Genomic DNA, 16,464 nt, shown 5'->3' on the forward strand with positions numbered 1-16,464 from the left:
TTTCTTCTACTTTGAACTTTTATGTAAAGTATTCAAGAGGGAAAAGTTAAGCAATAATGTTTTCTCATTATCTTCCAGCATTTGCTCTTGCAGAATTAATTGACAATTCATTGTCTGCTACTTCTCGTAACACTGGTGTTAGAAGAATACAGATCAAATTGGTAAGAAAATGATACTCTAAAAGCCATTCAGCTTTTCCTTTTATAGAAGTACTATAAATTCATTGGAGGAGAGTTACAAAATAAAGATAAACTAAAAATAGAAATAATTATCTGATGTCTCTTCATTCATTAGTTTTTTCACGTGCCGTTTTCTATGCATATGTGTATACATGTATGTGTGATCATAGTGTACATCTTATTTGTGATCTTCTGTTTTCCCTTCACATTACATTATAAACATTGCCATATCATGAATATTCTGCAGTATAGCATACCATTGCTGCAGTTTGGTGTATTGACTATAATATGAATTAAGTAATTAATCTACTGTTATTGAAATTTACATGTTTTTCCTGTATTTTTGCCATTGTAATCAGTGCTGACATGATGAATATCCTTTTAGATCTTTGTACACATCTCTAATTAGTTCCTCAAGCTTATTTCTGAGAAATGGAATTTCTGGGCTAAATGACATGAAGAATTCTGAGGCCTTTGATTCATACAGCAGAAGTGCCTTTCAGAAAGTTGTATTAATTTACACTTCCTCCAGTAATGTATAAGTGAGCCCAGTGAATCACTTTTTTATATTTAACTTTTTGTGTTTTTAATATTGATTTGACTTTTCCTGTCTTTTTGAATTTTGTTTCATAGCATTTTGATGAAACACAAGGAAAACCTGCCGTTGCAGTAATAGATAATGGAAGAGGAATGACCTCTAAACAGCTTAACAACTGGGCAGTGTATAGGTTGTCAAAATTTACAAGGCAAGGCGACTTTGAAAGGTTAGAAACCTTTTTTTATGGGCAGTTGGTTATTTTAATAAAGGTAAAAACTTTTATTTTTCTTTAGTTATACATGATACATTTTAAGTTTGGTTTACCAACTTACTTATTTAGATTTTTATAATAATAGAGTTTTAATGACCAATACTTAGAAATAGTCAAAACTGCATAAATCATATTGTGCCCTTCCATAGAATGATTCTTTTTGCATTCCCTGAGGTATGTAGAAGTTATGTTGATACATTAAGTACTTTGGAGCTTTTCCCCCTTATTAATAACTGAAGTTTGAAGAAAGCTGTATAGTCTCTAAGCAGTAGAATGGTTTTGAATAGGCTTTAAAAACCACCTAATACCACTTGCAAAATGTCCAAGGAACCACATGTAGTTCTGTCAAGCTCACTGTTGCTCTTTAGGGCTCTGCTTTACAAAACATTAACAGCTGTTAGAGAATAGAATCTAGTCAGGAGTTTTATATCAGAATATGTTTGTAGAAAATATCCTAAATGAGAATGTCATAGAGGAAACAAAATATACTAGAAGCTGTCAGGGATATAAAGATTTAGGTTCTTGGGATATTAGCTGAATTCTGGTAAGAGCAATGACTCACAGTGTTTTAGTATTTTCAGTTATGTTGTATACTTCAGGAAACACATGTGGGAAGAATCTGTTGGCATTCTTAGTAAGTAGTTAGTATTTTATCGTGTCCTGTTTTGCTCTTTGCTATGTCAAGGGAAGTCCCTTAAATTTGAGTAGTACTAACTCAGTAATGTGTAAAAATTAATATAGTTAACACATTTGCCTTCTCATTTCTGAAATTTCAGCACTCAGAATTTTCATCAAATTTGTAAAGACTTACAGTGCAATGGTGAAAGGCAGTGAAGTGAAGAACAAGGGCTCTGGAATCATTTGACTTTCTTTGAATTCTAGCCTTACTAGTTGTGTGACACTGGTCAAGGCACTTTACTGCTCTTTGTCTCAGTTTATATATCTGTAAAATTGGGATAATACCTCATAAAGTTTTGCGAAAATCAAGTAAGTCAGTACGTGTAAAATCCTTAGATCCTGGTATATGATAAGGACTCAATAAATTCAAGCTATCATTTAGTTATTACTTCTCATTCTTGGCCTCAGATGTTTCTACAGCTATTCTTTTTCACTATTTTCATGAGTACCTGCCACTTCAAGGATTTACAAAATAGCCATAAAGAAGGTGAAGACCACTGTCTTTAATAGTCTAAAGATAGAATTTAACATACAATAGAAATACTAGGTAGAGGGAAAAGAGAACAGATGGGGCAAAAAGATCAGAAAAATGTTAGTTAAATCAAGTGAAAGAGTAGAGAGAAGTAGAGTCTACAGTTTATTAAAATAAATGAAACTATGACTGATTTTTCTCTAGATTTTAACATAACACAGACTTTTAAACTTAATTCCAGTGTTAGGGAAATTTTAATTTTTGGGAGAAATCTACCTGTTGCTGGTTTGGGGCCTAGTTGTATCAGTAAGCAATCAGTTGTTTCAACTGTTATATACTCCTACTGTCTCTGAGTCCAGTATCAGTCCCTTAACCCACTCCAATTTCTGTTAGCATCAGTTGTACCCCTCTCTCTGCTAGCTTCTGTAGAAAAAAAATTATCAGTTGTTTTACTGCTTCCAATTTAGTTTTTACTAATACATGGATGAGTGTTGTCCTACAGTAGATAGGTTATGGAAGAGAAGGAAAGACAGCCTACAAAATACATAACAGCTGACTATCTTGGCCTGTAACTTATGTTGTAGTGAAAAGGAAAAACATTTCAGTTATGGACTGTCGTTAAGAAAATACTGAGAGGTGTGTTAGACCTGATGGACGTCTTTATCTTTAGATAAGGCTAATAGAGAAGAGGGCAGCCTCTTTGAGGTTACATTTGAGTTGAGACTTGAGTTATTAGGAAAAATACCCAAGTGAAAATCTGAGGGAAGAATGTTCCAAGTAGAAGGAACATTAGCAAAGACAAAGACCCTGAAATTGTAATCAGCTTGTTTCATTTGAGAGAGAAGTGACCAGTGTGGTTAGAGTGTTTGAAGTGGGGAGGGTAGAGTACATGAAGAGAGAGATGAGCTAAGAGTTTTAATTGGGTGATACTCTCTCTCACTCACCGTTTTATTTTGGAAAATTTCAAATAAATCAAGAAATAAGTTGAAAATATTTCAAATAAAAAGCCAAAAAATAAGTTGTAAGAGAAGTACTAGCATTCATATATGCACCTAGATTTGTCAGTTGTTAGCATTTTGACATACTAATCTTCTATCTGTATACCTGTACATGGGTGTGTGCATGCGTGGAAAAACACACACACAAACTTTTTCTTCCTAAGCCATTTGAAAGTAAGTTGCAAACTTTATGATACTTCATTGCTAATACTGTAGCATATATTTCCTTCACAGGAATGTTCTTATAAATAGCCATACCACTATTATACCCAAGAAATTTCTTCTTCACTTATTTTTCTAGGGATTACAATTAACGTCTTAATTTATACCAATCCTGTTTAATGTCAGTAATACACAAAATCTTTGAGCCTTTATAGCTTCATTTCCCTTTCACTCCTTTGTATTATTTTCATGTAAATGACATCACTATGCATTATAATCCTAATGACACAGTTTTATAATCAGTGTTTTATGCAGCTAGCTATCTTTTAAATCAGATAGGAGAATTGTAAAAAAAAAAAAATTGTACTGTCTTTCTGTTTGTATAGTTACCTCTGTTTTACTCTTTATTTTTTCTTGTATTCAAGTTACTTTCTAGTGTCTTTTCATTTCAGTCCAAAGTACTGTCCTTTAGTAGCTACTTTACAGTAGGTCTGCTAATGATAGATTCCCTCAGGTTTTCTTACCTATGAATGTCTTAATGTCTCCTTCATTTTTGAAGGCATCTCGTGCCGAATAAAGAATTCTTGGTTGACAGTTTTTTTGTCAGCACTTTGAATTTGTTAACTCACTGCCTTCTGACTCCATGGTTTCTGATGAAGAATCAGCTGCTAAACTTATTATCCCTTGTAGGTGACCAGTCACTTCTCTCTATCTGCTTTCAAGATTCTCTTTTTCCTCTGGCTTTTAACAGTTTGATTCTGATGTGTCTCGTTTGGATCTTTTAAAGTTCAACTGATTTGGTGTTTGTTGAGCTTCTTGGATGTGTAAATTAATGTTTTCATCAAATTTGGGGAGTTTTTAGCCATTCAAATATTTTTTTCTCCCCTGTCCTTTTGTGGCTTCTATTGTCCTGTATGTTGATGGGTTTTTTGTTTTTGTTTCTCAGGCTGAATATTCTCAAATGACATGCCTTTAAGTTCACTAATTCTTTCTTCTGTGTACTCATATCTGCTCATGAGCCACCTAACTGAATTTTTCATTTCAGTTTTTTGTTTGTTTTTGTTTTCAGTTACAGAATTTGTTTGATTCTTTGTTTATAGTTTCTGTCTCTACTGATATTCTCTATTTGGTGAAACATTGTTCTCATAATTTACTTCATTAGACATGATTTCTGTTTGTTTACTGAATGTATTTAAAATAGCTGATTTAAATCATTGACAAGTCTAATTAATGTCTGGGCTTTCTCTTGGACAGTTTTTACTGATTGTGTTTTTCCTGTATGTGGGCCATACTTTAACATTTCTTGGTGTGGCATTTTTTGTTTAGAACAGGACATTTAAAATAATATAATGTGGCAACTCTGGAAATCAAATTTATCCCCTTCTTCAGGCTTAATAGTTGCTTCTATCATTTTGTATAGTGACTTCCCTAAACTAATTCTGTAAAATTCTCATTCTTATGTTGCCTCTGAAGTCTGCTTAGTTAGCTTAACAGTCATCTAACGATTGGACATTTCCTTAAATGTTTGGAACCACTAAGCCTTCCGTCTTTTGCTAAGGGGTTCTATGTGCATATTGGACTATATTTTTAATGTTCCAGCAGGAAGTCTATAGCTCTTACTTTAACTCTTGCTTGTACAGAACCTCAAAGTCAACCAGAAATGGGAGATGAGGGCCTTCTCAATTCTTTCTTGAGTATGTGTACATCCTCACAGATGAGTGTGATTGTTTTGGTGTTGGAGCTTTTTAAAACCACCATAGATGTTGAGTTTTACCAAAAGCTTTTTCTGCATCTATTGAGATGATCACATGGTTTTTAGTCTTCAGTTTGTTAATGTGTATCACATTAATTGATTTTCAGATATTGAAAAGTCCTCGCCTCCCTGGGATAAATTCCGTTTGATCCTGGTGTATGATCCTTTTAATATATTGTTGGAGTCGTTTTGCTAGTGTCTTGTTGAGGATTTTTGCATCTATGTTTATAAGCTTCTGATAAAATTCACAATCCATTTATGATAAAAACTCCAGAAAGTGGGCATAGAGGGAAGATGCCTCAACACAATAAAGGCCATATATGACAAATCCACAGCTAACATTCATACTCCAAAAGCTGAAAACTTTTCCTCTAAGATTGGGAACAAAACAAGGATGCCCTTTCTTACCATTTTATTCAACATAGTTTTGGAACTCCTAGCCACAGCAATCAGAGAAGAAAAAGAAATAAAAGGAATCCAAATTGAATAAAGAAGAAGTAAAACTGTCACTTTTTTTAAATGGCATGATCCTATATAGAGAATCCTAAAGATGCTGCCAGAAAACTACTAGAGCTCATAATGAATTTGGTTAAGTTGCAGGATACGAAATTAATGTACAGAAATCTGTTGCATTTCTATACACTAACAATGAAGTATCAGAGAAATTAAAGAAAAAGTCCCATTTACCAGTGCATCAGAAAGAATTAAATACCTAGGAGCAAACCTACCTAAGGAGGCAAAAGACTTGTACTCCAAAAACTAAGGCACACGTGAAAGAAATTGAAGATGACACAAACAGATGGAAAGATATGTTCCATCTTGGATTGGAAGAATCAGCATTATTGAAATGGCTATACTACCCAAGGCAGCATATAGATTCAGTGTAATTCCTATCAAATTACCAATGGCATTTTTCACTGAACGGAACAAGAGGTTTTTTAATTTGTTTGGAAACAGAAAGAACCCAAATAGCCAAAACAATCTTGAGAAAGAAGAATGGAACTGGAGGAATCATGCTCCCTGACTGCAGACTATACTACAAAGCAATCAAAACAGTATGGTAGTGGCACAAAAACAGACACATAAATCAGTGGAACAGGTTAGAAAGCCCAGAAATAAACCCACACACTTATGGTCAATTAATCTATGACAAAGGAGGTAAGAATACACTGGAGAAAAGGTAGTCTCTTCAATAAGTGATGCTGGGAAAACTGGACAGCTACATGTAAAAGAATGAAATTAGGACAGTCTCTAACAGCATATACAAAAATAAACTAAAAATGAATTTAAGATCTAGATGTCAGACTGGACACTCTAATAAAATTTGAGGAAAACAGAGGCAGAGCACTCTGACATAAATTGCAGCAATATTTTTTCAATCCATCTCCTAGAGTAATGGAAATAAGAGCAAAAATAAGTAAATGGGACCTGATTAAACTTGAAAGTCTGCACAGCAAAGAAACATAAACAAAATGAAAAGACAACCTATAGAATGGTGGGAAATATTTGCAAATGATGAGACTGACAAAAGATTAATTCCCAAAATATATAAGCAGTTCACATAGCTTAATATATTAAAAAAAGCAAACAATCCAATCAGAAAATGGGCCAAAGTCCTAAATAAACATCTCTCCAGAGAAGACATCCAGATGGCCAACAGGCACATGAAAGATGCTCAACATTGCTAATTATTAGAAAAATGTAAATCAGAACTACAGTGAGGTGTCACCTCACACCTCTGAGAATGGCCATCATTAAGAAATTAACAAATAATAGATGCTTGAGAGGGTGTGGAGAAAAAGGAACCCTTCTACACTGTTGATGGGAATGTAAATTGGTGCAGCACTATGGAGAACGGTATGGAGGTTCCTTAAAATAAAAATATAGATGCCCTATGATCCACCAATCCCATTTCTGGGCATATATCCAGAAAAATCTATAACTTGAAAAGATACATGCACCCCAATGTTTATAGCAGCACTATTTTACAATGGCCCAGATGTGGAAGCAATCTAAATGTTCATTGACAGATCATTGCATAAATATATATATACACAATGGAATATTACTCATAAAAAAGTGAAAGAATGTCATTTGCAGCAACATGGATGGAGTTAAGAGATTATATTAAGTGAAGTAAGTCAGAGAAAGACAAACGTATGATATTACTTATATGTGGAATCTAAAAAAAATGATACAAAGATGAACTTATTTACGAATCAGAAATAGACTCACAGATGTAGAAAACAAACTGGTTACTGAAGGGGAAAGGGTAGGGGAGGATAAATTAGGAGTTTGGGATTAGAATATTCACACTACTATACATAAAATAGATAAACAACAAGGACCTTCTGTATAGCCCAGGGAACTATATTCAACATCTTAGATAATGTATAATGGAAAAGAATCTAAAAAAGAATATATGTATGTACACACATTATAACTGAATTACTGTGCTGTACGCCTGAAACTAACACAAGGTTATAAGTCAACTATACTTCAATTAAGAAAACAAAAATGCCATGGACCTCTCATTCCCCAGCCTTTCCTTCTAAGTTTTTGTCCAGATTCTTGTTTTCTCCCAGTTGTTTTCATTGCTTTAGTCAGCTGTGATAAACTTTTGCCACTGACTGGTTATGACAATTGACCCAGGGGAAAAAGCTGTTCACAGTGAGCAAATTCTGAGTTAGGTAAAATAAAGACAGACCCTGCAAGTAGAGGTTCCTAGGGAACTGTCAGATCCAGTAATGACAGTTCTATGGGGGAAGGGCTTTTGGGGAACTCCAGACTTACTCCAGTGACTTGTAAGCTGTTAGTTTTCACCATTATTGCAGGGCTGTTGGTTTTCAAGGCTTCTGTGGAGTTGGTGAGAGAGGAATAGGATAGGGTATATTAAAACATCAGAGCTAGCTGTTCTTAACCAAGACTCATCTATGTGTCTTAAATAAACACTCCTTGGATTATTGCAAGACTTAACATTAATTTTTGGAGCTCTGAAAAAGTTGATTATGGCATTTTTTTCAGGCGTTCTTGTTGCTTTTATCAATGAGTAGATTTTCATAGGTTCTTTATTTGCCATTCTGGAAGTACTCACTCAACTGATTTTTGACAAGTGTATACACTTGTGTAATCCAAACCCCTGTTAAGATATAGAATATTACCTGGACTGAGGAAATTTGCTCATGGCTAGGGCACTATCATAATCATTGCCTTATGAGTTAATTTAGATACCTAGAACATTGTTGTAATAGTTTGTGTTCATTTAATTAGTTTGTGGAAGAAAGAATAATTAGTTAGGCCTGCTGGGTGGCCATAATTCAGATGTATGTTGGATCATTGCTACTTTTTACACTTTTAACTTGTTGAGCAGTTAAAAGGCTCTCAACTCAGCCATTTTTGGGAAAATAAAAACAGCATGCCACATGGCCCACTTCCCATGCCATTTTTAGGTTGTAGAAATGGACTTGCAACAGGATTTTCCTAAAGAAAAATCTCCTTTGTCTTCAATATTTTTCTGCAGTTAAGATGAGCTTTCATTTATTTTCTTATATTTATATTTACTTGAATTTAGAGAGTGAATATGTAACATTTAGGGCATCTTACTTTAACTGGATTATTTCCATTGTGTCTCACAGATACATTCCAGAAACTTTACTAGGAATCTGTGGCCATTTGTCAGTTTTGTTGGAGGTAAAGCTTTCTTCCTTGTGGCTGATTTGTCCCCTGTGGTAGATTTGAGAAAGTGAGATAAATATACATATGTAGTCACTACCATATTTCGTGGCGGTCGCTTACAGTGTTTTTAGTTTGATTTTACTAATTTGAGTATCTCTCCTGTTCCTTTTTCATACTTTTTACACCTTTTATGACTTGTTTCCATGCAGATTTTGCTTCTCTTTTCTAATAAATACTCTTGTTTCACAAAGATATAGTGTCCTCTTAATATTGTATCAAGAATAAGGATGAGATAATTTCTGAAATTCTTTTTGACTGTGGTATAAATTTATTCTGATGGAGATGACTTTCTAAATTCTCCAGAGGACTGCTTCTGTGATGCAGAATTGTTTCTTAAGGCTTTAGATTATGTTTATGCTTATTTATCTTCATGGAGGGAGATTTATATAGCCCTTGAGTACGGATATAGGAATATTCTGGATTCATTTGCACAAGTGTGAAACCTATGGGAAATTTGTGTTTTCAGCCTTATATGCTGTGATAGGGTTTTTGCTTAGATTAGGTTTCCATGGATGGTTTACGTTGAAAAAGGAAACTTACTCTCTGGCCATTAAATGTGTCCATTCCTAATCAATGAACAGAATTCCTTAGTTTTGAGTCAGATTAAGTATGAATGTATTGTTTTATCTCAGAGTTTCCCTCTCCCAAACTGTTGATGTACTTCCCCATATGTATTTTAAGGAGAGTATTTAGAGGAGAGTATTTTCAGCCTATTTCCTAGAAGCATTTTCATAAGTAATTAAAGTCTTAGAACCTGTTTACTCTTTATTTTTCTTAATAGCCATTATGTATATAGATTTTAATTGTAATTCTTGGTTCATGACTACTTGTCAATTCAGGACATGCCCTTTTAAAGTTTATTTATTGAAAAATTTAATAAGCTGAATAACCAGAATCTACCACCCAATCCAGTAAGTAGCATAGCCTGTGACTTTCTTCTGTGTGTTCCCCTCTCTTTCTGTTTTTATTCCTACTAAAGTTAACCACTATGTTGAATTGTTTTTCTGTTTCCTTTTTATTTTAGTGTATGTATCCATTTTTGCTTGTTTTTGATATGAAAAAGCATAATCATACTATATGTTGATCTGAAAGGAACTTGCATTTAGTATTGGGTTGTTCAGAAGTTCGTACTTGTGTGGATCTGTAATTCATTCTTTTTCATAACCATGAAATCTTGTGTGTATTAAAAAAAAAATCCCACTGTATTTATCCAGTCTCCAGTCAGTGGACATTTGGCTTTCTCTGTCAAGTTTTAGCACTTGTGAGCAGTACTATCTTATGTTTGGGAGAGAGGGAGAGGGAGAGGGAGAGGGAGCAGGAGCTGAATTATACAGCTACGCTATGTTTTTCCACCCATAGGTTAATGGAAACTTGTCTTGTTTCTACCTTTTTTTGTATATTGTGAATAATGCTGCTGTGAACATTCATATGCAAGTATCAATTTGAGTCCCTGAGTCAATTTATTTTTACCCACATATTTACCTTTTCTGGTGGTCTTCATTCCTTTGTGTAAATTTGTAGTATCATTTTCATTCCTGGGAGTCTTTTAACAGATTTTTTATGATTCAGGCTTTTCTTGATGAATTTTTTTCAGCTTTCATATGTCTGATAAAGTCTGGGTCTCTCTGTACCCTCCTTCCTCCTTTAAAGATACTTTTGTTGAGCATAGAATTTTAGGTTGACTTTGTTAAAAATTTCAGTACATTTAAAAAAATGCCACTCTATTTTCTACTGGCTTGCCTAGTTTACAATGAGAAAGCTTTTGTCATTCCTATGTTTCTCAGTTTGTATGGTCTGTTTTCTCAGACTCTTTAAGATGTTCTTTTTATTGTTGGTGTTCTGTACATTGTTTTTGTGTTGGGGGGCCAGTGTCAGTGTGTATGCATGTTGTGGGGTGGTTTCTTTTTGGATTATGTGGGGTGTTTGTCTATATGCATACTTTTTGTGTGGGGGCCGGTTTGTGTCTGTTGTGTGGAGGTGGGTTTGTGTATGGTGGTGGCTTTGTATGTTGTGAGGGGGTTATTTTTGTGTGTGCTTTGTTTTGTGGGTCTGGTATTACAGTGTCATTGTTGGCTTTATGTTTATTAATGATATATAGGTGAGGACTTTTTATAGCAATGAAAATATTTTAATTTATCCCATTCTCTCAGTTCTGTTTTCCATGTGGGTTTTTTTTAATTCATTGCATCTTTTTATTGTTGCTTTTGAAAATCTTGTTCTACCTTTTTCTCTTCAGTGTTTTAGAATATATATATATTTATTTTCCTGGTTCTCTCTAAAATTTTAAAATGCATATTTATCTTCAGGATTAAAATTTAAAAACACTTCCCTTCTCTTATATGAAAGAATTTGGAACACTGTCTCTGCTCACTTCCTTCTCCAAGTTATACTTCTGTTGTCTAGTATTTCACATCTGATTTTTTTTAGAAATCTCACAAATTATACACACCGTTTTTCTAACAATACATTAAAAATTTTTAGCACATATTTTTAAAATTGTCTTTGTACTTACCATATTAAGATAACCTTGTATGTCAGATTGTGCTCATAGGAATATTCCTTAAGAGCAATTTCTTAATGGTAAATTCCCTTGGTTTTTATTTGTAAATTTCTTTATTTAGCTCAGTTCACTGTTCTATGTGGATATTTTCTCTGGGCCCTTTGGAGATAATATTCCACTGTCTCATACTGTTGCTGTCAAGGCCTACAAACCCATTTTGTCTTGTTTTGTCTCTCAGCCTGTGTTCTAGTTCTTCTGCTTTGTTTTTACTGTTCACTGTGATGTGGATTTCTTTTTATGCATCCTATTTGAGCTCTTTTGGTCTGAATCTGTGAATCTGTATTTTTTAGTGGTTTTAGAATATTTACAGCTTTTATCCATTCTGTCCTCTCTTTAAAGAACTACAATTTTAAACTTCTGTGAGAGATTATCCTTCAGTCATTCGTGTTTTTAGGCACAGTTTAAGATCTTTCATTCTTTTTTCCCCTTTGTTTCTTATGGGTAAGTGCTTTGAATGCATCTTTGTGTTCTCTGAATCTTTCCAGCTATGCCACATCTGCTCTGTAACTGTTCCATTTAGTGTAATAGTGGTTCCAGCCTTACCCCTAATTCTGTTTATTTCTGATAATGCAAAGTGATGTCCCTGGAGATCTTGTCTATATTTTGAGAGACCAGGGATGTCTACTCTCCAGAGTGTTGTTATGGTGCAGTAGGAGATTCAGTCAGAGCTCTTCATTTGTCATGATCCATGGAAATAACCTCTTTGCTATAATTCCCATTAGTCTTCAGACAATATTTTAATGAGTTTTGAAGGAGTAAACAATTTTGAGGGGAAGATTGTAGAGTTATAAGTACATATAAGGGTACAGATATTCATCCTGTTGGCTAGAGATTTTCTGACTTATTAGGGTGGACCGAAGAATTTGCATTTTGTAGAATTTCCAGGTGTTAGCTGATCTGGTTAAACTTTGAGAACCATTGGACTAGATGATATCTTGACTTGTAGCTCTGATTCTTCTGCGTTTGAGTAGGAGTGTTACCTGGCTTGGGGATCGTTTTGTTACCACTTAATAAAAGTGCTGTAACAATTTCCTTTGGAACCTAAGTAGTTTGTTTAAAATCTCTGCATTAATATAATGTTTTATTTTAGTGATCATTCAGGATATGTTCGACCACTGCCAGTGCCACGCAGTTTAAATAGTGATATTTCCTATTTTGGTGTTGGGGGCAAGCAGGCGGTTTTCTTTGTTGGACAATCAGCCAGAGTAAGTAAAAGATTTCTTAAAAGTGAAAACTGATCAAAATTTTGAGATTGACTGTCTGAATATGTTAGCCAGTTTAAATTTTAGGAATTTATAAAATACTCTTTTTAATATTTAACAGATGATAAGCAAACCTGCAGATTCTCAAGATGTTCATGAACTTGTACTTTCTAAAGAAGATTTTGAGAAGAAGGAGAAAAATAAGGAGGCAATTTATAGTGGATATATTAGAAACAGAAAGGTACAATACATTTTAACTCACTAATTATAAATTTATTACATTGGATGGATGATAGGACAAGAACTTTCTTTTTTTTTAGTTTCTATCTAAGATATTGTTATTGTTTTAAAAACTTGAACATATGGAATTTTTTAATTAAATTATGTAATTTTCATTCTTTTTGTTTTAATCCTGTGAATAGCAAAAGTGATCATTTGTGTGCTTTCTCAGGCAGAAGTCTTCAGAAAACAAGTTTTCTCAGAAGCTAACTAAATTTCCTGGAAATTGCTCATAAAATTATAAACTTCTTTCCTTGTGCTGAGTTCAAGTTTTTAAATCTTTGTTGTATTATTATCACAGAAGTAGAGTAGAAAACGGTGATAGTGTAATGAACTTTTAGGAAATCAAGGCACTAGAGAAATAAGTAAACAAGGAATTAATTTCTGTTATAAGTTTGCATTCATATTCTCATTTTAATAAGCAGGATGTTAACAAAGTTGAATCTTGGTAGTGAACACATGGTTTTTGTTGTATTCATTCAACTTTTCTCCATTTGAAACATTTTAGAATCTTTTGAAAAGTAACTTTAAGATTTAAAAAAAGTGTTTTCTGATTCTAAAATTGTAAAAAAAAAATTTTTAGGAAAGTATAAAGAAAATAATAGAGTCTCAAATGCCAAAAAAAGTATTCATGATATATTTTATTGAATTTTCTTCTAGTCTTACTTTACTATATATTTGCAGTTTGAGTTCTCATTTATTAACATTTTGAGTATTTGTTCATTTTTGAAGTATTTTGGTACACAACACACTTCTAATAGCTTCACAGTATCTTTAGTGGAATGTACTGTAATTTAGGTATTCTGTTAAACATTAACTTATTTGAGGGATTTCATTATAATTATGATACTGCCATGAGTATCTTTGCATAATATTTTGCCTGCATTATAGTTTTTTCTTAGTATAGATTGTTATAATTTTAATAGCCATTATAAGGAATTTGAACTTACAAATTAGGGTATGTATTTCAAAATTGATTTTATGAAACACTGAACACAAGTCAAATACACTCCCAATAAAGGTGTATGGGAGTGCCCATCAGATACTCCCCTTAATTTTCAAAAGAATAAAGAGGGGAGGGAAGAATGATAGCAAAATGTTAGCAATTTGATAGGTGAAAATAATACTTTCTCTTTCATTACTAGTGGGCTGAATTTTTTTTTCATATTTATTTACTCCATTTATTTTCTTTATAACTGAACATTCTCCTTCGCCCAAGAATTTTTTTCATTTTCCTCATCTCATCTTTTCCTCTCTAAATTTACTGCATTTATTTAACATTTTACATATCTTAATATATCGTTTATGTAATAGTATTCCATCTTTTCTAAATTACCTTAAAATCACAAAGCCCTGTAAAGTGTATCAATGGAAATATTATTTGCCACATTAAAGCTGGTGAAAAATAGAAATAGAGAATTTAAGTGATTTTCAGAACTGTATACATGTGATAAAGCTTGGATAGTGCTGAGGTCTCTTTGGTCATCATTTCTGCCAGCTTTCCCTGCGTTTTGTGCTGAGTTCATCCCAACAAACATTTCATGGGTACTAATAACTAATAGGTCCTTTTCTTTTTCTGACCATTTCTTTACAGGCTACTTTTTGGGGGCTTCTCTATTCCTCACCTGTTATCTTTTATTACAATGTGTGTGGAGTTGGTGGTTCTTGATCTTTGGGGCAAAGTATATATATGCCACTTAATATCAACAGTTCTCGGATCTTTATTTCTTGTCAAGACTTTCTTCTTAAGTTTGAGACACTGAATCAAACTGGACTCCTTAAAGGGAAAAAGCCATTCTACATACTTTAAACAGAAAAGGATTAAATAAAGGGAATTAGATGTTTAGATGATTACTGGAAGGGCTGAAGGGATGAACTCTAGGCTGAGCCTAGTAGTATGATGTCAGGATACTTCAAACTGACCTTTGAGGATGCTACACCATGTGCTATAATCATGGAGGATTATGATTCCTGGAGGACCACCACTGGATCTGGAATTCAGAAACATATTACCTTATCTGTGATCCAGGAGTTGGAAAGGTCTTGCTGCCACAGTTGCTCCAACACTGGGGCACAGAATATCTGGGCATTACCAGAGCTGTATCAGTGCTGACACTTAAGCTGGAATGTGGATACTGATCTTTTTAGTACCTTGCGTGGTAACAGAAAACCTTCAAGAAACCTCAGATGATGACCTCGGCCTTGTTTCCTTTCTAAATCTTTGGCTAGTACATCAAATTGGTGAAACCTATCTTACATCCACAACTGAAAATTTAAGAGTCTGAGAACTTTGGCTTCCTGGCCTCTGCAGCCTAGCAGGGACAGCAGAAGGTGGTACAGATGAGCAGCTTAAATACCAGCTGATCCTATCTAGTACGCTCATTTCTAGTTTCAGTTAGCTGCCCTTCTCCAGGGGCTCCATAAGTAACTACATCTGAAATCAGTGTTTCTTATTTTAAGTCTTTCTTATTTTCTTCCCCTTTCCTCCAACAATTAACAGTATAATAATAATTGTAATCCTTGTTGATCATTCACATTTAATTCTTTTAAAATAGTTTCTTTCATTTACCCTTTCTTCCACTCATTTCTGCTGCTTGATTTCAGCCTTTCTAGCCTCATCCTTCACCATATGTTTATCATAAATTCTAAACTACCTTGTTTCCCTTGTACTCTCATATCTTTCATGTTCTCATTGGTCTGGAATGTTCTTATTAAGTCATCTGCTGGGTGAGTGTCACTTTTTTTTTTTTTTTATAGTTCTTGGTTCATGTCTTTCTAATGGCACATTGTTTTGTAATCATTTGTTTCTCATCTATCAGATGGAATTTGTAGGGAGAAGTGATGCTGTCTTACTTATCTTGAACTCTGTTTTCCTTATGCCCAGGTTGAGTTATTGGACTTAGAAGGTGCTAGGTAAATATTTGGATAATGAAGCTGAATCATTAATAAACCCAAGTGACTTTACTACCTCTCGAAGTGTATAAAATGTTACATATGTACTGTAGCTAAAATATTAGTAATTTAGTATTTAGGGATGTACTGAAATGGTGTTGGAGGGTTTTCTTTTATTTTTATGAAGAAAGTAATAATTCATGCTTATTTTAAATAGTTTCCTAGACATAATAGTTCATTGTATATCTTTATCCTTACAATTTTTTGTGGATACAACATACACAGTGTGTGTATACACACACATACACACACACACATGCAGTTTTTATAGACTCATAGTAAAAACTAAGAAGTTTGTAATTCTTATCCTCATACACTCCCCCCCATGCCCCCCTCCCCACTTCCTTTCTGCAAACCAAAGATATTCTCTGACAGTGCACTGGGGCCCAGGATGATTTTACTCCCTTTTAATAAACATAGTGCCTTTGGGCTAAGCCAGCTGGGTTCAGGCAGCATCCTAGTTTTCTTGAACATGGAGGGCTGGGCATTGGTCCTGACCAAGTTAAGTGGTAGGTATCCCAAGCAGGGACTCATTCCACCTTCGGGTAAGTGTTCTTAATTTGAGGGACACTTTTAAACTCAGTATTTATTTTTCTCTATCTTTTCCGTTGTGATTCTAAAATTGGTTTAGCATTATGGTATAGGATTCTCCTTTATATATTCCAGTTTAGCAGTTAATGTAAGT

At 33.9% G+C, this 16,464-nt stretch overlaps 1 protein-coding gene across 2 annotated transcripts in view; it reads left to right on the plus strand.

Moving 5' to 3' along the window:
• Nucleotides 1-16,464, plus strand: part of SMCHD1 (structural maintenance of chromosomes flexible hinge domain containing 1) — a 114,844-nt gene that overhangs the window by 14,195 nt on the left and 84,185 nt on the right. For both annotated transcript variants that reach the window (XM_031439119.2, XM_010976525.3), the window contains exons 4-7: nt 79-161; nt 813-943; nt 12,437-12,551; nt 12,670-12,789. In XM_031439119.2, the coding sequence (XP_031294979.2) occupies nt 79-161; nt 813-943; nt 12,437-12,551; nt 12,670-12,789 (449 nt within the window). The remainder of the gene's footprint in view (nt 1-78; nt 162-812; nt 944-12,436; nt 12,552-12,669; nt 12,790-16,464) is intronic.

The sequence above is a fragment of the Camelus dromedarius genome, chromosome 32, assembly GCF_036321535.1.
Source record: "Camelus dromedarius isolate mCamDro1 chromosome 32, mCamDro1.pat, whole genome shotgun sequence".
NCBI lineage: Eukaryota > Metazoa > Chordata > Mammalia > Artiodactyla > Camelidae > Camelus > Camelus dromedarius.